The sequence below is a fragment of the Diachasmimorpha longicaudata genome, chromosome 3, assembly GCF_034640455.1.
Source record: "Diachasmimorpha longicaudata isolate KC_UGA_2023 chromosome 3, iyDiaLong2, whole genome shotgun sequence".
Classification (NCBI taxonomy): domain Eukaryota; kingdom Metazoa; phylum Arthropoda; class Insecta; order Hymenoptera; family Braconidae; genus Diachasmimorpha; species Diachasmimorpha longicaudata.
This window is the reverse complement of record NC_087227.1, coordinates 2,640,683-2,664,496: the sequence shown is the minus strand read 5'-3', so window position 1 is coordinate 2,664,496 and position 23,814 is coordinate 2,640,683. Positions and strand designations below refer to the sequence as shown.

The following is a 23,814-nucleotide window of genomic DNA, read 5'->3' as shown; positions in this document are numbered from 1 at the left end:
GAACACGAATATCAACTTCAATGATTGAGTTTTTCGTGAGCTGTGGTCGCAAAGAAAACGATGTTGCATCAGTTTCCTTGGTTATTCGACGTGCTGAAACCGAATATGGTGCCAGATTTTGTCTACGTGCAGCCAAAAAAAAGTGATTCCCACGATGTCGTAAAAACGCATATGTATAATCGACTTTTTCTCGAAGACAAATTGTTCGCACGCAAACTTCGCGCATTGCACTCGTGTAGTTCGACAAGACGAAGCTATTGCACGCGGTTTCATCGGCCTACGACAATGTGTACTCAAGTTATATGCCATCATATCGAACACGAATATCAACTTATATGATTGAGTTTTTCGTGAGCTGTTGTCGCAAAGAAAACGATGTTGCATCAGTTTCCTTGGTTATTCGTCGTGCTGAAACCGAATATGATGCCAGATTTTGTCTACGTGCAGCCAAAAAAAAGTGATTCCCACGATGTCGTAAAAACACATGTGTATAATCGACTTTTTCTCGAAGACAAATTGTTCGCACGCAAACTTTGCGCATTGCACTCGTGTAGTTCGACAAGACGAAGCTATTGCACGCGGTTTCATCGGCCTACGACAATGTGTACTCAAGTTATATGCTATCATATCGAACACGAATATCAACTTCTATGATTGAGTTTTTCGTGAGCTGTGGTCGCAAAGAAAACGATGTTGCATCAGTTTCCTTGGTTATTCGACGTGCTGAAACCGAATATGATGCCAGACTTTGTCTACGTGCAGCCAAAAAAAAGTGATTCCCACGATGTCCTAAAAACGCATATGTATAATCGACTTTTTCTCGAAGACAAATTGTTCGCACGCAAACTTCGCGGATTGCACTCGTGTAGTTCGACAAGACGAAGCTATTGCACGCGGTTTCATCGGCCTACGACAATGTGTACTCAAGTTATATGCCATCATCTCGAACACGAATATCAACTTCAATGATTGAGTTTTTCGTGAGCTGTGGTCGCAAAGAAAACGATGTTGCATCAGTTTCCTTGGTTATTCGACGTGCTGAAACCGAATATGGTGCCAGATTTTGTCTACGTGCAGCCAAAAAAAAGTGATTCCCACGATGTCGTAAAAACGCATATGTATAATCGACTTTTTCTCGAAGACAAATTGTTCGCACGCAAACTTCGCGCATTGCACTCGTGTAGTTCGACAAGACGAAGCTATTGCACGCGGTTTCATCGGCCTACGACAATGTGTACTCAAGTTATATGCCATCATATCGAACACGAATATCAACTTATATGATTGAGTTTTTCGTGAGCTGTTGTCGCAAAGAAAACGATGTTGCATCAGTTTCCTTGGTTATTCGTCGTGCTGAAACCGAATATGATGCCAGATTTTGTCTACGTGCAGCCAAAAAAAAGTGATTCCCACGATGTCGTAAAAACGGATGTGTATAATCGACTTTTTCTCGAAGACAAATTGTTCGCACGCAAACTTTGCGCATTGCACTCGTGTAGTTCGACAAGACGAAGCTATTGCACGCGGTTTCATCGGCCTACGACAATGTGTACTCAAGTTATATGCTATCATATCGAACACGAATATCAACTTCTATGATTGAGTTTTTCGTGAGCTGTGGTCGCAAAGAAAACGATGTTGCATCAGTTTCCTTGGTTATTCGACGTGCTGAAACCGAATATGATGCCAGACTTTGTCTACGTGCAGCCAAAAAAAAGTGATTCCCACGATGTCCTAAAAACGCATATGTATAATCGACTTTTTCTCGAAGACAAATTGTTCGCACGCAAACTTCGCGGATTGCACTCGTGTAGTTCGACAAGACGAAGCTATTGCACGCGGTTTCATCGGCCTACGACAATGTGTACTCAAGTTATATGCCATCATCTCGAACACGAATATCAACTTCAATGATTGAGTTTTTCGTGAGCTGTGGTCGCAAAGAAAACGATGTTGCATCAGTTTCCTTGGTTATTCGACGTGCTGAAACCGAATATGGTGCCAGATTTTGTCTACGTGCAGCCAAAAAAAAGTGATTCCCACGATGTCGTAAAAACGCATATGTATAATCGACTTTTTCTCGAAGACAAATTGTTCGCACGCAAACTTCGCGCATTGCACTCGTGTAGTTCGACAAGACGAAGCTATTGCACGCGGTTTCATCGGCCTACGACAATGTGTACTCAAGTTATATGCCATCATATCGAACACGAATATCAACTTATATGATTGAGTTTTTCGTGAGCTGTTGTCGCAAAGAAAACGATGTTGCATCAGTTTCCTTGGTTATTCGTCGTGCTGAAACCGAATATGATGCCAGATTTTGTCTACGTGCAGCCAAAAAAAAGTGATTCCCACGATGTCGTAAAAACACATGTGTATAATCGACTTTTTCTCGAAGACAAATTGTTCGCACGCAAACTTCGCGCATTGCACTCGTGTAGTTCGACAAGACGAAGCTATTGCATGCGGTTTCATAGGCCTACGACAATGTGTACTCAAGTTATATGCCATCATCTCGAACACGAATATCAACTTCTATGATTGAGTTTTTCGTGAGCTGTGGTCGCAAAGAAAACGATGTTGCATCAGTTTGCTTGGTTATTCGACGTGCTGAAACCGAATATGGTGCCAGATTTTGTCTACGTGCAGCCAAAAAAAAGTGATTCCCACGATGTCGTAAAAACGCATATGTATAATCGACTTTTTCTCGAAGACAAATTGTTCGCACGCAAACTTCGCGCATTGCACTCGTGTAGTTCGACAAGACGAAGCTATTGCACGCGGTTTCATCGGCCTACGACAATGTATACTCAAGTTATATGCCATCATATTGAACACGAATATCAACTTCTGTGATTGAGTTTTTCGTGAGCTGTGGTCGCAAAGAAAACGATGTTGCACCAGTTTCCCTGGTTATTCGACGTGCTGAAACCGAATATGATGCCAGATTTTGTCTACGTGCAGCCAAAAAAAAGTGATTCCCACGATGTCGTAAAAACGGATGTTGTCACGTATCCATACGTGTTCTTCTTTAATTATGAGACAATCATCAAAAGAATGATTTATACGATTTATGAAACTAGTTCATGACAGAGTAGTATTAATTTTCAATTATTTTCCACAGTTTAATAAAACAAAATATCTAAGAAAAAGAACAAATTTCCGTAACCAAATCTTAAAAATCCTTCTACAAAGTTTTAATCAGCTTGATAAATTGAATAATGATCTTAAAAGACCGAAATTAATTGTTGAAACTCAAAACAGAAGTAATGATCGAATGAACCAACTTTATTTCAATAAAAAACAACGATAAATTTAAAGAATAAAAATATGTGCAGCTCACTCGACGATAAATTACATTTTAAAAATACAGGATTAAATACTCCAAAATACTCGTTGCCCTTTTTATAAAATTGTCCAATCATCCATGTGAAGCTCCTGAGCACCATACATAGAACTGCAAAATAAAATAAACTGACATTTAGGACATTAAAACAATAAATTTCACTGATTATCATATATAGATTCAAGAGAGTTCGAACTATCTGAACACTTCAATTCCAAGAAACACTACATCTCAATATAAGATTTAAAATGAACAAATAGAATCAATAAATTAGAGCCTTAGCAACCTTTGAAAATCGATTTATTATAACCTTAAATTATTCAAGGAAGAAATAACAAATAACATGTAGCAATCAAACAGTGAAATTGAAAGCAACTGAAATGAAATGATCCGAAAAACAACACATTAATACTCCAACTCAATAAACTCACATAAGAAATATTTCAATGCACTTACACAATTAAACATAGCAAGACATACGGATCCAAATTCCAAAATTGTCAGCATCTCCAAAGAACATTATACGATTTGCATATTCCATAATCCTTAATCTCCCCACAAAGATTTCCAGGAAAACCTGCAAAACACAATTCAAATAAATATCACACAATTATTCCAAAAACTTTAAACGAGCATGGAAAAGGATCGAACATATTTTCAATAGATTCCAAAATATGTCACTGAATCGAATATACGAATAATCAAGAATTCCACGACAGATGAATAGCAAAATTAGTGAAGCAAATATTCTCAATGCTCCAGTAAACTACATATAAAAATTAGACTATTAAATAATTATAAAAATATAAACTAAGGACTCTAAAATAACTCACCAAATAGAATTAGATATAATTATAACGAATATACCACTTTTGAAATAGAATAAGTCCTCCACTGGAATGCAATGCAACATAACCTGCAAGGAAAAAAGAATATTAGTAAACAAAATTATTAATCATTACATCAAATCTTCAAAATACACACTAAACAGAAAACAGCATGATAAAATAACAATAATATGGAAAGTACACCTAATTAAATAAACCCAAGGAAAACAAATAACTTCACTTATCAATAATAATGTAAAATAGTACTCACCATGGGTAACATAACCCCACCTGTCGAAACAATTCTTCGCAGATTCAAATATACTATTATGGCTGGTCCGCATAATGTTGAGCGAGCGACAACCACCTCACTGTCTACACTGCGATTGTTACGCTACCAAGTGGACACACCTATAATCAATTTCAAATTCAAATACATTAATACAAATTCAAGGAAACACAAAATAATGCCAATAATCGATATAAAATAATTCAATAAATTAAATAAATTAAATGAATAGAAACAAACAAACACAAAGCAAATTTCAATGATAAATAAACAAATAAAATGAAATGAATTTACTCAGGCAGTTAAGACCTGGGACAAAAATAATTGCAACCAGGATAAATACGATGATGGCTAATTTTGTAATTCGGCCGCAGAAAGCGAATCAAAGAATAAAAGAGATAAGATATAACATAGGAGGGGCGTAACAGTATTTGTCACCTTGACATGGCTAGTTGATTAAATCTAATAATTATCTATGAACAATTACCGGGACGAGCGTAGCCCGACAAATAATACAAATAATACAAAATAACGGGACCAAAAAGGAGCCCACGAATACAATTTAATAATTAGAAAAATCAACCTGCAATGCCGAGGCAGGTGAAGAGCCGCGACAAGGAGGAAAGTGCCTCCAAAATTATGTCGTACGCTTCGAATTCCAGAGTTCACTCCAAGAGGAAGAATTATAGGAGACTCCAGAACCGTATTTAAAGTTAATGAAAATAATACAATTACAAATAAAATAATCTCACATCAAGAAAAGTATAAACAAAAAGAATACAAAAAGAAAGCGATCAACAAACTAATTATTGTTTTCAACAATTAAAATGTAACACTGCATCAAAAGGAAAACTGAAATTAATGTAATGGAAAATGAATAATAATTATAGTGTCCTCACATATTGTAACGATTCGGCGAAGCACACACGAGTGATGCGAAAATACTCCACAGCCAGAAATGGGCCTGTCGCGCATGCGCAAGGCGGAACAACTGTTAGCAAATTCAAATTACTCGCAGAGTTACAGTCAGTTAATCGTCAGACACCGGACAGTTTAGTTAATCGTCGGACCTCGGAATAATCGGTTAATCGTCCAACCTCGGAGTAGTCTTTCAATTATTTCAAAAAAAAGACAAGTAATAAGCCAACAGGCTTTCTCTGATTTCTCTATTAAAATCCTATTACGAATTTGGCAATTTTTCTATCCGAAGTTTAGAATCGTCATAGTATTTGAACAATTAAAAATTCAATAAATCATACCGATTCAATTAGATTTCCGCGGTGCAGCGAGAACTGACTGTGAACTCCGCGAATTGATCATAATATCTTTATTTGTTTTCGATTAAATATTTTGTAACGAAGAAATCAACAAAACTTGTAAAATAAATTCAGTTACACCAATTTCGTGAAATGAAGTTTAGTGAAACATAATTGTCACCTCATCTCGAGTTCATCTTCATCGTCCTCTCTTTCAATATTATCTGCGGTCCTCTCGGCTGGAGATGATGTTGAACGGTTTGTCGATGAAGAGAATAAAAATTATTACGGTTTGTGGGTAATTTGGTGAACCGCTTCCCTACACCGGGGGTTCGAAAAATCTCACCTGTTTTCCTTAATAATTTCGAGTCCATCTGTGTTTCCATTTGAGTTGCAACCTCGGGAATTTCCAATGCCTGCATTGAGGCTCTGTGAAGTGACTTGTCGACTTCCCTTTCTAAAAACGAACGCAATTTTAATCGTGGATTTGACCGGCAGAAATATTCGTTAAAAGCGTTTCGATAGTTTTACCGAGATTTCTAATGATAACCAATGGCTTCTTATGGGGCTATTGCCATTCGGAATCCCACGAGAACTATCGCAACGTTTCACAATATCCTTGCAATTGAGTCATGGTCAGTTTGCCCTGCATCCGACGTGAGAAATCCTTAAAACAAATCATTAAATCGTATCATTTTCGCCACAACGGATCAGCAGCATCTAAATTAAAATCACCGCATTGGGAGCAGACGATCATCTATTGCTGACAATAGGCCATATTCCAGGACAGATAAAGCTGAAGTCGACCCAACGAACCTCGACTACGAACGAAATAGGTAAGTCAAAAGAAAACATTTCCATCTAAAACCCGGAGGTCGATTGATTCTCCAAAAACAACATAAAACCCTATGGTCGCGATATTTCAGATCTTACCTTCAGCCTAGTAACGGCAAGTCTTGTGATGGTCGGTTACCGCTCGACGATTATCGCTTTTTTCGACTTCCCGACGGATCTAGAGATACCGCCCCAATTGATCAAGTTAGATTCTCCACTTATCAAAGAAATAATTCCACCTATTTTCTGACAATTCCGGAGAATACGTAACAGAAATAACATCAGGGTTCCTTATACTATCCCTACATAAATAAATAAATAAAATTTTTTTTTTTCTGGTGCTAAGTGTGGGGTTTTTCTTTTCTTACCTTCGTATCTGAGTTCGATTGTGCTTGTCTCTACTTTATCTCAAATGGAAATTATGTCTATGCCAATGATATTAAAAGAACGAAACGAAAATGTCTACTCCCAGCTTTCAGAAATAAAATCAAATCACGTCCGGTTATGAAGATTTGACGAAAATGAATAAATTTCTCTCTCTCAATTCACTTATCACTCTTGCGATATTAATTTTCGACATCAATCATGCTTGAGGTTCTAATATAATATGAAAATCAGCATTCTAAATTTCCTTTTCATGTGAATCAAGACATAAATCAATAAAATTTATTCCAAAATGTTGGACCCTCAAAATTATTAAACATGAATTTTAGATACCAAATCATCATTTAATTCAGACGAAAATCACACCGTTCCCATTAGAGTCACTTCAATTTTACTTTAAACTAATTATTAAAAACAATCGTTCAAAATGGCAACCACTTCAGAACCTCTTAGACATGAAGATTTATCAGAAGCTCGTGAACTGAATATCCTTCTATCTGAAAAATTGAAATTAATCGAAGAACAAGCACAGATGATAAAGGAATTAAACGAAACAATGAAAGTAATGCGGGAAAACAACACACAGACAAGCGATGCACCATCGGTAAATGAGTTTGAATCCCCCAATATGAATGATTCGAATTCCCCTACAGTTAATGTAATACTGGATCAACTCTCCCACATCCATAGACAAATTGAAGACCTTAAATCCCATAAAGAGAATCCAATCGATCCAGTCATCCCTGAAAATCATAATTCAACTACTGGATTGAGAATCACTGTAAAAGATGCGCTCGCGTACGTACCAAGATTCGATGGTTATAATATCACCGTGACGCAATTCATGCGCGCTTGCAACCGCGTATGCTCAATGATGAATCGAGCAACTATGCCGACATTCTTAGCATTGCTTCGCCAAAAATTCGAAGGTCGTGCACGCACTACGTTAGAAAATTTGGAGTATCAATCACCTCAGGAGCTTGAGTCTAAATTGCGTGAGTTTTTTGACCCCTATCGCACTGCAAATCAATTTAAAGCTGCACTTGAAGATGTGACTAAGAAACCGCATGAGCATGTTGTTGATTATATTAACAGAGTCAAAAATTTATACATTGATGTCATCAATACAGAAAAGCTCGATCGTGGTTTGCTTTCCGATGATGAGGAGTTCAAAATTGAAAAAGATACTATTCAAGCATTTCTCAATGGTCTTCCTCCTTCTGTGCGTATTCAATGTTTAGCCAAACCTCATACGACCCTCGAAGAAACTTTTAAAAATGCAATTGAAGTCTATAAAATACACGAACGAGATTCAGGCAGATTTTTCGAACGCGAAAATTTTGTGGGATTCACTCGATTTAAAAAACAACGCAAAAATAACAATGAGCCCACGCAGTCAAACATTAATATTGTTAACTCTCCTCAACCATCGAATGGAAATCTCAATAAGGGGACCCCAATGATGAGTGGAAATAACTTTCAAAATCCCAGTGATCAAAGAAATTTTCATCAAAACAGTTATCGCACTAACTATCCGAGAAATCAAAATCGTTACGATCATCGCTACCAGTGGAGCAACGGAAGGAATTACGCTATCCGTACTCATAATAATCCTGAGAACGATCGAGATACGGGAAATAACGTTGAAATTTCAAGAAATTTCGAGAACTTTCAATCTCAATATATCCCTGGCTCATTTTGTGAATTATGCCGTATCCCAGGTCACACGTTGTCCAATTGCAGGAAATTAGCCTATATGAATCGTCAAAAGGAATCTCAGTCAAAAAACGAGCATCTCCCCGATCAGATTATCGGCGGGCCTGCGGGGAGCCAAACCAACAGATCACCGTCGTCCAATCTCATAATCTCACATCCCTCACAAACACCTTTGGCAGGGCCTTCCAAATCACTAACCACGAATCCGACCAATTAACAAAATCATCTAACAACAAAATTAATTCCCCCGTACCCGACTCCTCTCACTCAGAAAATCTCTGTCAATTGACTCACACAACTGCTAATGCAACTAATGACGACGAAATCAATAATTCCAAATATTTATCAAAATTATCAGAACATGAAATTCTTACTATCAAACGTGAACGTGAACTAAATATACAAAAACAACACGAGGAACTTCGAGTTCTGTGGGAACAAAAACCTTCTCCTTTGCGGAAAGGATTTGGTTATAACAATAACTCAGTCTTTCGATCAACTAAAAATATAGAATTTATTAAAAGTAATGACGAGGTGCTGAACGGTCATCCAGATCCGGACGATAATAATCAACGCGACGGCTCTGTCATTGCAGCACAGACAATATTACAGTTAAACAAAGATGAAAATAGTCAAATACCTATAGAATCAAAAAGGTTTCCCCCTCAGGGAACGGAAAATAAAGACAAAATTTCAAACAATTTAATAGAAACCACTTCGTCAAAAAACCATTCCATTAATGAGATAGAAACAAATAATGAATCTACTATTCCTACAGTTGTCCACACCCGTGTCAAACTCCCCAAAAGTCCCCAAAGCCAATCCGAAATAAAATCGCCATATGCACGTATTGCACACATGCGCATCAAAACAACGAGAATCGCTTCTGTGACAGTTGACTCTTTTCAATTAAAACTGCCGACTATTATGATGATCGATAGCGGTGCAGAAGTTAATTTAATTAAAATTGGAGCGCTTGAATTGCATGCCCCTATGAACATCGAGGAAATAATCGATTTGCGAGGAATTACTGATAATATCATTCGTACTATTGGAACTGCCACTGTTAATATTCATAGCCATATGGTAAAATTTCATGTTGTTAACAATCACTTTCCCATTGCACAGGCCGGAATTATCGGTGCCGAATTTTTTCACGAATTCAAAGCCACACTATCCTATGAACACCGAACGTTCTCTTTTTCTGATATTATAATGGAAATAACCTATGATGATTGTCAAATAATCCCTCAAAATTCTTCTTGTGCATTTGTAGTAAAATTAACGAAAGATTCACCCGATGTAGGTCTCATACCCGATCTTTACATTACAGACAAAATCTCTCTGATAGGAAGTCCCGACTTAAATATACAAGGAGAGGCTTTTGTGAAAGCAATCAACCATTGCAACGAAGATCTGAGAATTCCCACGCCAGTCATTAAAATGGGACAATGTTGTTGGTTAACAGGTCAAGGGGAAGGGGATGCACAGGAGAGTCCTGACTACCCAGAAGACAATTATCCCTCTGAAAATTCCGATTCAAATGTCCAAAAACTCAATTATCTCAGCCAAAAACCTAATTGGTTTGCCCCGTGTATACCCAGTAGTCCTATCTCTATAAATAGAGTTTCTCAAGAAAACCTCACCCCAGATCGTGCAAATATAATCAAATCTCTCATTCATCTTGATCACCCATCCGAAACTGAAAAATCCACTATTGATGCAATGATCGAATCCAATCAGGACCTCTTTATAATAAAAGGAGAAAGCCTTGGAGCTACAAATGTTATTTTTCACCACATAAGCACAACAGATGATCTCCCAATTACTAAGAAACAATATCCCTTGCCTCCCGTTCACAGAGAAGAAATAATTAAACAATGCGAGGAATTATTAAGTAAAGGAATTATTCGCCCGTCAGAATCTCCTTATTCTTCACCAATTTGGGTTGTTCCAAAAAAGGACGACTCTGAGGGTAACAAAAGATGTAGAATGGTAATCGATTATCGTGCCTTGAACGACAAAACAATCGGAGACGCATACCCTCTGCCCAACATCTGTGAAATTCTAGACCAACTTGGCAATGCTCGCTACTTTTCGAGCTTTGATCTTGCCAGTGGTTTTCATCAAATACCCATTCATCCCGACGATATCCATAAGACCGCTTTTCGAGCACCCTTCGCTCACTATGAATTCACACGAATGCCATTCGGCCTCCGAAACGCCCCGCCGACATTCCAAAGAATGATGGACAAAGTTTTGCTTGGATTGCAAGGAAAGGAATTATTTGTCTATATGGATGATATTGTCATTTATTCTCAGACACTCGCAGAACACGTTGAAAAATTCAACCGCATGAGTGAACGTTTACGTAAAGCTGGCCTTCAATTAGAACCCGACAAGTGTCATTTCTTGAAGAAGACACTCACTTATCTAGGACACGTTATTTCACTTGATGGAGTCCGTCCAGACCCCAAAAAATTAACTGCTGTCAAAGATTTTCCTAGACCCACAACACAAAAGAATATTCGACAATTTCTCGGTCTCACCGGTTATTACCGCAGATTCATTCCGAATTATGCGAAAATTTCGAACCCACTCACTAACCTCCTGAGAAAAGATACCAAATTCAATTGGACAGAGGACGAAACAGAAGCATTCTGCAGTTTGAGAGACTCTCTGTGCAAAGCACCCATTTTACAATATCCAGATTTTACTAAAGAGTTTATCATTACAACTGACGCCTGCAACTATGGTATTGGTGCGATTCTCAGCCAAGGAGACATCGGTAAGGACCTCCCTATAGCTTATATTTCAAGACTTCTAAATAAGGCTGAACGAAACTACTCAACCATAGAAAAAGAAATGCTTGCGATAGTCTATGCCGCGAATCATTTTCGTCCATATGTTTATGGTAGGAAATTCACTCTAGTCACAGACCATAGGCCCCTGACATGGCTCGGTTCGGTTTCCTCCCCAAATTCACGAATTGTCAGATGGAGACTCAATATGCAAGATTTTCATTATAGAATTGTGTATAAACCAGGCCTCATTAACGCAAATGCCGATGCACTGTCACGAAATATTCCTCCTCAGATCCATGACGGAAAATCCAATCAAGATAAAATACATACAATCGACATAAAGAGACTTTTCATGATTAACACTGATTCTTCATCTGACGAGTCAATTTTTTCAGGTCCCCTCAAACGAAAAAAGAAGAATTCTAAACATAGGCAAAAAAAGAAAATTAGAGTAACTAGTGATTCTAGCAACGGAAGCGACGTAGACAAAATTATAGTATCATATTCTAAAAAAAGTCCAGAGATTGCGAATAAAGAAACAGTAACTGCGAATGCATCTGATCTGTCTGAAGTCAGCTCTGCGAACGGATCCGAAGACGTAGCAAATGATAACAGACACGATCAGATGTCGGATGTAGCCAACCAACTCAGCAGCGAGAGTCAAATAATTAAAGATCATATTTTTGATTCACACAACAGTAATCAGAACCCAATGAATTCAACAAACACAAGTGTAACGGAAAGAGATGATGCAGACGTTAGCCGTAATCAGAATCCCTTGTCAGGCATAGAATCATCTAACGACACTATCGAACTTATCGGTGACGATCTATTCGATAACGGAACTTTAAATTACCATAATTTCTCCAATATTATGGATGAATTCTTAACATCAACATCTACAGGTATCCGAGAAAACACTGAATCAAATCCGCGTAACAATCGTTTCATAAACAATCAGGAAAATGATCAATTAATTAATTCTCAGACTGACGAATCTAGTGCTTCTAGTGACGAGATTTTTCCTCAACCGAAGGTCCCTTTTCAGAACTTGAATGAAAGAAGGAAGGAACGGTATCCTCCTAATACGCGAATAATTTCTGAACATGTCCTTGAATGTCGAGATAATTTAAGTATACGTCAGGATAATTGTTTAATTTTCACAACAACTAGAGGTGAACCATGTGATAATGGAGCAACAGAATTAATACACAAAATCAATTTCCCAATAGACAATATTACTTTAGGACGCGTTAAAGTTATACCGTACGCAAAGAAACATGTTCTTATAGTGCCCGTAAAAACTCGCGAATCTGATTCCATAATTGAAGAAAATATATACGATGGTATAGCATCAGTTTATAATGCAATTATCGATTTAGATTTACAATCGATTAGTGTCGCAAAAACCGAATTTTTTGACGACATCCCGTGGAATACGGTAGAACAAATGTTAATAAACACATTTATGGGAATACGGATAAAAATATTCGTTTGCACTCAAGAAGTAACGATTCCAAACGAACAAGATAGACAGGAAATATTGTTAGAATATCACGCCAGCGCCATTAATGGTCACAAAGGGACAACAAAAACTTTCAATAGACTTAGACAAAATTATTATTGGCCAAATATGAGACAAGACGTCATCAACCTCATTCATAACTGTCGTCAATGCCAACTGAAGAAATTAGTTAGAGTCAAAACTAAACAACCAATGATTATCACGGATACTCCAAAATCATCATTTGATAAAGTTGCAATGGACATGGTCGGTCCTCTCAAAAAAACACAAAAAAATAACGTTTATATCTTAACAATTCAAGACCTTTTAACGAAATATTCTCTAGCCATTCCAATAAAAAGTGGAAACTCTAGTGAAATAGCCACAGCTATCGTGAAAAATTTTATTTGTTATTTTGGAGCGCCAAAAGCCATGCTTACTGATCAAGGCTCCAATTTTCTATCAAGCCTCATGAAGAATATAGCAAAAAAATTTAGAATCACACAATATCACACGACAACCTATCGACCTCAAAGCAACGGATCACTAGAGAGGTCTCATCATGTCCTTACTGAATATTTGAAACAATACGCCAGTGTCCACACTGATTGGGACGAGCTGTGTGAATTAGCATCTTTTGCTTACAACACTAGTGTACATGAAGGTACTGGATACACGCCTTACCAACTGGTGTTTGGAAAATTGGCGAGATTGCCATCTAGTAAAGCCATTAATGAACCTCTCGATCCGACTTACGGTGATTACCTACATGAGCTTTTTACTCGCATAACTGATCTTCAGCATCATGCCAGTCAAAACCTCCATAATGCTAAATTACGATCAAAACAATATTATGACAGAAAAGCTAATCCTCAAAATTGTCGGGTTGGTAACAGAGTATTTTTATTAAAAGAACCCAATAAAGGAAAAATGGGAGACCAATATGAAGGTCCATTTGAAGTATTAGAAATTCTAGAAAATAATAATGCAATAATTGATGTTAATGGAACCACGAAAAAGGTCCATTTTAATAAACTAAGAATCTCACAAATGCAAATCGCTCATATCAAAACATAGATTATAATATTATTGATTAGTAGAAGAATTCTTTATTAAGATTAGTTATAAATCTTTATACATAATTACCCGACACAAAGAAAATGCCACCGACAACTGTTCTAGGATGGCACGAGTTGCAGTAAAAATAATTTTTCTCATTATATGGGAAAATCTGAGGGTTGTTGAAGGACTCATAGGCTACGACTGCAGTGGGTCTACACTAAACCTTACATCTTACTCCTTATTACACGTTGAAGAATGCAATGTTCCCTTCTTGGATCCTAACTCAACTACAATAAATATCGAGCTAATGCAATTAAACAAATACGAACACATCGAAATCAACGAATGCAGAGTACAAATAGAACGCACAATCCATCATTGTGGAATGTTTTCGCACGTCTCTATAGTACAAAATTATCATCGAGAATATTTCGTCGAATTAGATCAACACGAATGTGAACGCCTTCACCATTCCAACTCGCTGGCAGTTTCTCATAACATATTCATCGATAATTTGGTGAGAAACGCACTGAATAGTAGACCTATTACTTTAGCTGGTAGGACATCTACTACAGGTAGCTGTAAAGGAACTCAGTATAGTGATCCATTTGGTACATGGGACGACGTTATCGTCAATGCTCTCGTCAGAATTTTCTACACTTCCTATACATCCACAATTGAACTTCAAACCAATAAGGTAGCCTTGAACTCCGGAGCCAAATGTGATTTCTTATCAGGATCATGCATGGATTCTACAGGAACTCAAGCCTTCTGGTCAGTAAAACCGAAGAAGGACTGCAAATTTGATGAATATACCGCTCTATACCGAGGCCCAGCAACCAGAATTGAAGCTACTGCTAATGAACCTCCAACTTATATTGTCACTACCGAAGATTTCACCTTCTCCCTAGAACAGAGAGCAAGAGTATCAACATGCGGATATATTTTAATTCAAACAGAAATACCTAAACTTTTCATAATAGAATCAGTCATAGGAACGACATTCCCAACTAATAGAATTATAGAAACGGAAAATGTCGACCTCATTCAATACGTCAATGCAAAAATTGTACATATCGAATATCATATACGTAAACAGATCAAGAAATTGTACCACCACATCCGCCTTAATGAATGTGAAACTAAGAGAACAACACTGATGAATTCTCTTGCCCTAGCAACCCTTACACCAGATATGTTTGCATATCATTTAATGAAAGGCCCTGGATATCATGCAATCCCTACAGGCGAACAAGTCACAATTATAAAATGTACAGCAGTACCTATCAAAATTCGGAAAACGGACGAATGCACACTCGAAATTCCCGTGTCTTATAATAATGAAAGCTATTTCTTAAATGGAATCTCACGAATGTTAATCAGGAAAGGTACAGCAATTGATTGTCATTCAGCAATACCCACCGTATTTTTTTTAGACGAAAACTGGTACACACTAAACCCAGACTTGATGAAAGCTCCTACACCGTGGATTCTTAATCCCCTGAAACCAATTGGATGGGAATATGAGAAGCTTCAAAATCTCGGAACATCGGGAATTTATAACGAACAAGATATGGAGAAACTCCGCGACAGACTATTAACAAAAGCTGAAACCCCTGTAGTAGTTAGCAATATGGCACGTGCTGCCAGTGGAAATCAACTTCCCACTGGATCAATATCGATGAGACATCTATTAGATCGGGAAATGCTAGAAGAAATCACAGAATCAGCAGTTCAAAAAGCCTGGAACAGCCTTAAAATTTTCGGAAATACAGTATCAATTGTTATAGGGATTATCACAATTATTCAAATAATAATTGGATTGATAAATCTTATTATTCATGGTTTTACCTTACATGACGCCTTTGGTTGGAGTCTCCAGCTCGCAGGCGCTTGTTGCGTGTCTATCACTCATCTACTTTTGTACAAACCTCGTAGAGAGAATATAAACATTCAGCAGGACAATGAACCAATGTACACTGCCATGAAATCATTCAGGAAAATTCCAGATTCAGAACCACCCGTATCAGTTGTGATAAATGAACCTACAACATCAAAAGAGGCCGTTATTGACCATGAATTGCTCTCTAAAGCTAGAAATACGCTAAGAAATTTATAAAACCAATTTCTCTGCTTCTGCTTCATTTCATACCCAAACTGAGTGTGTTGAATGACAAATTAAACGAGATAGATTGCTTGATGTCTGATATCAAATATGGATAAAACAAAAAATTGAATATCTTGCATGTTTCAACTGTCCTGGTCCCATTTACCCTCTTGAATAACTGGCAATTGACCTCACAAATCATTAACAGAATCAACATCAACAACAAACAGCATCAGTATCAGCATCATCAACAACACCATTATCAACATCAATATCACCACCATCAACAACAGCATTAGCATCACCAGTATCAGCATTAGTATCAGCATCATCAACAGTATCAGGACCATGAGCCGAGCAGATGCGATCAACCGGTTCTTGCCTCTCCTCCTCCCTAAATCTAGTAAAATTTCTGTCAATACTATTCTTACAACTATGCCAGAAAGTAAATCTAGTACAACCCCATCATTTCCCAAGAAGAAAAAGAACAAACACAAGAATAGACGCAGAAATAGAGCAGCCAAATTAGCAGGACAACTCATTGAATTGAATAAATCACCTAAAAATATCCCAGAATCAGCAGAACAGACTCCCCCAGACTTCCTAAAACCCCCCATATATCACATGAACCCTTGTCACCCGATCCAAACGATGATTCCTGCGAAATCCCTACCACCCCCAGACCTTATGGAGAGAGATCCCCTTCACCCTATAGCCCTAAACCGCTCCCAAATCTCGAATATTCCTTTCCAATGTTCGACTATACCCCAACTCCGAAACATCTCCACAGTCCACCTATACAAACTGTAGGACCCTAGCAAGAATCATCCGTTAAAAACAAAAGAGACAGAGAACACCACCCCTCAGAATACAACAGACAGGAAACGCGCAAAAGAATTTCAGAACAGAAAAAAAAAACAAAACTCATAGAATTATTCGAAATTGAATAACCTTGAAAGAGCCCCAAATAGAGGAAGATGTGAGGAAAAAGGTGATGCCCCTGCTTGATATGCATGGCTTACATTTTTTTTTCTCATATTTCACACTATTCACACATTTCACACTATATCCACAGAATCTCGAAAATGGATGAAATACACCTTTCAAGCCTCCATATGCATCTACACAATCGACTCTCACCAGAAGAAAGGAAAAGCATAAAAGACCGACTGAAAAACTACCTAAGTTATCTCACAAAAACGCTGGAAAATACAGAAGGGCCATCTGACACTAGTTTCATTAAAACACATCTTGAACAACTTCTCCAACCTCTCCAAGTGCAAGTGGTACAATACTCCCTCGGAGAAAGTGGGGAAACTATCGTCCTCAAGAATACCTTTCCTGAAATAACAGAAATTGTATTGAATCAGAGCCCAAAATGGAAACTTCAGATCCAAGCTACAATTCAAATCATTCTCCATTTACAAATTATGCTAGAATAACAGTATCTACGATGAACACTCGATCGGCCGATATTTGCGAGAAGATTCGGCAAATGCAGACGACTATTAGCAAGATGCAAGCTGCTACTGATCAGATGAACAACACGATGCATAGGTTATCCTCATACCGAAGTACCACAGATTCAAAAATCCTCATGGAAAGAACGATGCGAAATCTGCGGTTCCACATGATCTTCCTCAGAACTCTCCATGAAGAGCTACAAACAGAAATTACAAATTAAATCGGAAATTTTCAAGAATCAAAATATAAAAACCACAATAAAAGCTGAAAGTCAAGTATTCTCTCAAGTATTCACAAAAAAAAAAATCTGTCTCAATATACATATTATCCTACTATTAAAAATACCTCACTTAAGATCACTCAAAATTAAAAATACCGAATTAAACGAAACATATGTAAACTTATCAATGGAAGTTATTTGAAAAATATATATCTATATACGACAACAGAATAATGAGTCGAGTTTACTTACATCAATGCACTGCTTGCTCATATTCATCATTAGATATATACTTCACCTTCAATATAAGAAAAATCTGCACTTAAGACATCGAGGACAAAAAGCAACCTGGCAGAACGAGGACCCCATCGTACACTCAGAAGGAACCTATAGAGTCCTTCAATTCCCTCTAGAATCTGCAGCCGCACGAACAGCGATAAATCCTGTAATTTATGAAATTAATATCAATTTAAAAGGTTTGAAAGGAAATAGTACGAATACAAAACAATTTCCGCAAAGAAAATAATCTTCACCCAAAACTACACTAATCCATTAAAAAAATATTACGATAAAAACAAAATAATGATAATAATAATCTATATATACATTATAATGGTACAATAAGAACTATTCACTGTAAGGTACTAATACTAATAATTAATATATCGATAGGGAAAAAAGGAACGAAATGGATTGCGCATGAAAAGATAATATTCTCCCGCTTTCACTAAAAATAAAACATAAAACAAAAAAAAAAAAAAAACGACAAAAATAGATAGATAGATACTGGAGCATTGGCAATAAAGCTGATTGTAAAGATTTCTGAATTAGACACAAAATCAGGAATGAAGATTCATACTTTTTAAAACTATCTCTATCAGATGATCATATCTACCAATCGAGTAATACTAATATTTCAAAATCTCCAGAACAAAAAATGCTAATTAATATTGAAAAGCATAGAGAACAATTAGTTCTGAATTCTCACTAAATCTTTTCTGCACAAATACCACACAAGTATATAAATGGACAAGTACGATAGTCGCAACCGATGAACAATTAGGATATACAAAAATTAATTAAGAATATATAACAGCAAAATGAGACTAACTCATGAGCAGATTTTGACTCAATGCACTGCATCCTCACAGAGATCCCCTTACCACTTCCAATACCTTGGCGACTTATCACACGTGTAGACAAAACATCCACCCCGCATCCAGTGACAGCGCCTACAAATGAGTAAGTCGATCAGAGTCCTCACTCACAGCAGGTTGTGCTCCCATATAGATCTGTTACACAAAAAAAAAAAAAAAAAAAAAAAAAACCAAAAACGCAATTAAACAAACAACGAAGAAAAAGAAAATAACAAAAACTTGGTGTCAAAATTGGTGCAATAAAAAAAAAAAAAGCAAATTAGTGAAGTAAAATAACAACAAACAATTGACTGGTAAACTAGGAAAAGAAACGAAAATGCCATTCCCCCTTCAACCTCAACTGGCAACCACGAGTGCCCCAGAAAAACCCATTGCCATAGTGAGGCCATCCAGAAGAAACCCGTGCAAATGTGAATTCTGCAAAAACTGGAAAGAATCCAGAACAGATCGACCTCGGCGAAGGGACTACCCAAATCGTTCCCACGATGACAGGCGGTATCACCTAAACGACAGGAGCCGATCTCCACCAGCACCATCACACAGGACGCCTCCGCCTCCAAGACGATCTCCCTTACAACCGCACATGCTACCTCGACATCCCCCAGCACCAGGGCAATCGTACCCACCTATTCGAGTCCTGACCAATTTTTACGCCCGCAGAGCACGACACAACACACGATTTGAAAATTATGTGCAGGGAGCAGTGACCAACCTAGACCAGCCTCTAGCATCAGCAGCTCCCCATCCAGCACCAACTGCTATACCTTCCCCTAGACCACCCCTCATCGACATAGGTGACGAAGAGGAACCCAGGGTCTGGCTCGATGCATATAGCATCAACAGCGACAAGTAGGTGTGAAGTAAAAACCAATCGAAAAAAAAATAAAACAAATAAAGGAAAATCCTTAAAGTGAATGAAACATTATCCATAACGCAATGCGAACCAAACAGAACACTACAGTGGAAGTTATATGAAAGCGAAAGAATTACAACAGAAACACTACTTACTTGGGGTTTGGAGTCATAAACTACTGCAGAACTGACGAGCTGCAGGGTCCCCTGTTTAGGCTATAAGGATAAAATATAGATAAAAATTATTAAATATATAATATTAGCAAAAATGAATATTAAGAATACAATTAAACTATAAATCCTAACAAGCACACTGATACTACATAATATATATAGGAAAATTTCTGTACGCTAGAAAAGAATATTTCTAGGAAGTAAACAGAATTTTATTATTGTAAGATTTTGAAACAATTAATACCTTTTACGCCAGCATACAATTTAATGAAAAGATCCGTATAAAAGTATATAAATACAAATAATAAATAAATATCTATTTTAAATAAGATCAAACAAGAATTTTTATGCTAATAATCTTATTCAAAAATAAAAATGTAGATATATATAGTTACCACTTGTTCAGAAAACGCTACCGTACTTGTCAGATACACACAATATAGAAAGGAAGAAACATCCTTTAATTGCTACAACACATAGATCCTTGATAAAATTCGATTATCACAATACAAACCAAATGATGAATAAAAACTAGAACAGAAAATAAACAGATTTGCAAGTAATATCCATTAAAATAATGAAAACGTAAGTTTCAAACGAATATAATGAATCTTAAAGAAAAATTAAGCAAAACCAATTGGAATAGTATTTTCCAGTCGCTTTTGTCGATTCCAGACAAAAGCAACTGCATCACATACCATCAGGGATGATATATCGCGAAGCAAAATTTCGTAGAAATTTTTTTTTTTCTTCTCTCTCCTCTCCACTGCACTTTCGATAGATTCAAATATTACCACATTCCCCAGTAGAACCACAAATAAAAACGAGACTGGAAACAAAAAAAAAAGAAAATCAGTTACTAAAATATTATCATGTTTCAATGAACCAAATGAGTCTACTGCACGATATTTTTTGTTACAACTAAGAAGTATCATATAAACTTTTCTCTACTTTTTAGTTGCTTTTGTCGATTCCAGACAAAAGCAACTAATCCCACTATGGGCATGTCACGTATCCATACGTGTTCTTCTTTAATTATGAGACAATCATCAAAAGAATGATTTATACGATTTATGAAACTAGTTCATGACAGAGTAGTATTAATTTTCAATTATTTTCCACAGTTTAATAAAACAAAATATCTAAGAAAAAGAACAAATTTCCGTAACCAAATCTTAAAAATCCTTCTACAAAGTTTTAATCAGCTTGATAAATTGAATAATGATCTTAAAAGACCGAAATTAATTGTTGAAACTCAAAACAGAAGTAATGATCGAATGAACCAACTTTATTTCAATAAAAAACAACGATAAATTTAAAGAATAAAAATATGTGCAGCTCACTCGACGATAAATTACATTTTAAAAATACAGGATTAAATACTCCAAAATACTCGTTGCCCTTTTTATAAAATTGTCCAATCATCCATGTGAAGCTCCTGAGCACCATACATAGAACTGCAAAATAAAATAAACTGACATTTAGGACATTAAAACAATAAATTTCACTGATTATCATATATAGATTCAAGAGAGTTCGAACTATCTGAACACTTCAATTCCAAGAAACACTACATCTCAATATAAGATTTAAAATGAACAAATAGAATCAATAAATTAGAGCCTTAGCAACCTTTGAAAATCGATTTATTATAACCTTAAATTATTCAAGGAAGAAATAACAAATAACATGTAGCAATCAAATAGTGAAATTGAAAGCAACTGAAATGAAATGATCCGAAAAACAACACATTAATACTCCAACTCAATAAACTCACATAAGAAATATTTCAATGCACTTACACAATTAAACATAGCAAGACATACGGATCCAACTTCCAAAATTGTCAGCATCTCCAAAGAACATTATACGATTTGCATATTCCATAATCCTTAATCTCCCCACAAAGATTTCCAGGAAAACCTGCAAAACACAATTCAAATAAATATCACACAATTATTCCAAAAACTTTAAACGAGCATGGAAAAGGATCGAACATATTTTCAATAGATTCCAAAATATGTCACTGAATCGAATATACGAATAATCAAGAATTCCACGACAGATGAATAGCAAAATTAGTGAAGCAAATATTCTCAATGCTCCAGTAAACTACATATAAAAATTAGACTATTAAATAATTATAAAAATATAAACTAAGGACTCTAAAATAACTCACCAAATAGAATTAGATATAATTATAACGAATATACCACTTTTGAAATAGAATAAGTCCTCCACTGGAATGCAATGCAACATAACCTGCAAGGAAAAAAGAATATTAGTAAACAAAATTATTAATCATTACATCAAATCTTCAAAATACACACTAAACAGAAAACAGCATGATAAAATAACAATAATATGGAAAGTACACCTAATTAAATAAACCCAAGGAAAACAAATAACTTCACTTATCAATAATAATGTAAAATAGTACTCACCATGGGTAACATAAACCCACCTGTCGAAACAATTCTTCGCAGATTCAAATATACTATTATGGCTGGTCCGCATAATGTTGAGCGAGCGACAACCACCTCACTGTCTACACTGCGATTGTTACGCTACCAAGTAGACACACCTATAATCAATTTCAAATTCAAATACATTAATACAAATTCAAGGAAACACAAAATAATGCCAATAATCAATATAAAATAATTCAATAAATTAAATAAATTAAATGAATAGAAACAAACAAACACAAAGCAAATTTCAATGATAAATAAACAAATAAAATGAAATGAATTTACTCAGGCAGTTAAGACCTGGGACAAAAATAATTGCAACAAGGATAAATACGATGATGGCTAATTTTGTAATTCGGCCGCAGAAAGCGAATCAAAGAATAAAAGAGATAAGATATAACATAGGAGGGGCGTAACAGTATTTGTCACCTTGACATGGCTAGTTGATTAAATCTAATAATTATCTATGAACAATTACCGGGACGAGCGTAGCCCGTCAAATAATACAAATAATACAAAATAACGGGACCAAAAAGGAGCCCACGAATACAATTTAATAATTAGAAAAATCAACCTGCAATGCCGAGGCAGGTGAAGAGCCGCGACAAGGAGGAAAGTGCCTCCAAAATTATGTCGTACGCTTCGAATTCCAGAGTTCACTCCAAGAGGAAGAATTATAGGAGACTCCAGAACCGTATTTAAAGTTAATGAAAATAATACAATTACAAATAAAATAATCTCACATCAAGAAAAGTATAAACAAAAAGAATACAAAAAGAAAGCGATCAACAAACTAATTATTGTTTTCAACAATTAAAATGTAACACTGCATCAAAAGGAAAACTGAAATTAATGTAATGGAAAATGAATAATAATTATAGTGTCCTCACATATTGTAACGATTCGGCGAAGCACACACGAGTGATGCGAAAATACTCCACAGCCAGAAATGGGCCTGTCGCGCATGCGCAAGGCGGAACAACTGTTAGCAAATTCAAATTACTCGCAGAGTTACAGTCAGTTAATCGTCAGACACCGGACAGTTTAGTTAATCGTCAGACACCGGACAGTTAGTTAATCGTCAGACACCGGACAGTTTAGTCAATCGTCGGACCTCGGAATAATCGGTTAATCGTCCAACCTCGGAGTAGTCTTTCAATTATTTCAAAAAAAAGACAAGTAATAAGCCAACAGGCTTTCTCTGATTTCTCTATTAAAATCCTATTACGAATTTGGCAATTTTTCTATCCGAAGTTTAGAATCGTCATAGTATTTGAACAATTAAAAATTCAATAAATCATACCGATTCAATTAGATTTCCGCGGTGCAGCGAGAACTGACTGT

The 23,814-nt window shown here is 36.3% G+C and overlaps 1 protein-coding gene across 16 annotated transcripts; it reads right to left on the bottom strand.

Moving 5' to 3' along the window:
• Positions 1–3,270: 3,270 nt before the first annotated feature.
• Positions 3,271–22,491, bottom strand: LOC135161053 (uncharacterized). Of its 16 annotated transcripts, XM_064118331.1 has the most exons (19): positions 22,444–22,491; positions 22,179–22,261; positions 21,802–21,922; positions 21,358–21,456; positions 20,698–20,828; positions 19,982–20,041; positions 18,069–18,259; positions 17,703–17,792; positions 15,877–16,070; positions 15,594–15,778; positions 15,448–15,526; positions 6,253–6,388; positions 6,068–6,178; positions 5,903–5,960; positions 5,365–5,429; positions 4,448–4,587; positions 4,183–4,265; positions 3,806–3,926; positions 3,271–3,460 (listed from the first exon to the last, which is right to left on the bottom strand). In XM_064118331.1, the coding sequence occupies exons 4-7, from the start codon at positions 21,446–21,448 to the stop codon at positions 18,098–18,100; spliced, it is 444 nt and encodes a 147-aa protein (XP_063974401.1). In that variant the 5' UTR covers positions 21,449–21,456; positions 21,802–21,922; positions 22,179–22,261; positions 22,444–22,491; the 3' UTR covers positions 3,271–3,460; positions 3,806–3,926; positions 4,183–4,265; positions 4,448–4,587; positions 5,365–5,429; positions 5,903–5,960; positions 6,068–6,178; positions 6,253–6,388; positions 15,448–15,526; positions 15,594–15,778; positions 15,877–16,070; positions 17,703–17,792; positions 18,069–18,097. The 16 variants fall into 16 exon arrangements, with proteins under 16 accessions (XP_063974401.1, XP_063974393.1, XP_063974395.1 ...); XM_064118323.1 differs by having other exon boundaries at positions 17,314–18,259; XM_064118325.1 differs by having other exon boundaries at positions 15,877–17,473; positions 17,558–18,259.
• Positions 22,492–23,814: the final 1,323 nt, after the last annotated feature.

What these genes read in the sequence shown, in the direction of transcription:
- LOC135161053 (XM_064118321.1), bottom strand. Translation starts at nt 21,448, where the DNA reads ATGGTGCTCAGGAGCTTCACATGGATGATTGGACAATTTTATAAAAAG. An exon ending in TAATCCTGTATTTTTAAAAT is followed by an intron (nt 20,829 to 21,357) that starts GTAATTTATCGT and finishes TTTTGTTTCCAG; the next exon opens with TCTCGTTTTTATTTGTGGTT. An exon ending in TTTATGACTCCAAACCCCAA is followed by an intron (nt 18,260 to 19,981) that starts GTAAGTAGTGTT and finishes CATAAATTACAG; the next exon opens with GATTTATCGCTGTTCGTGCG.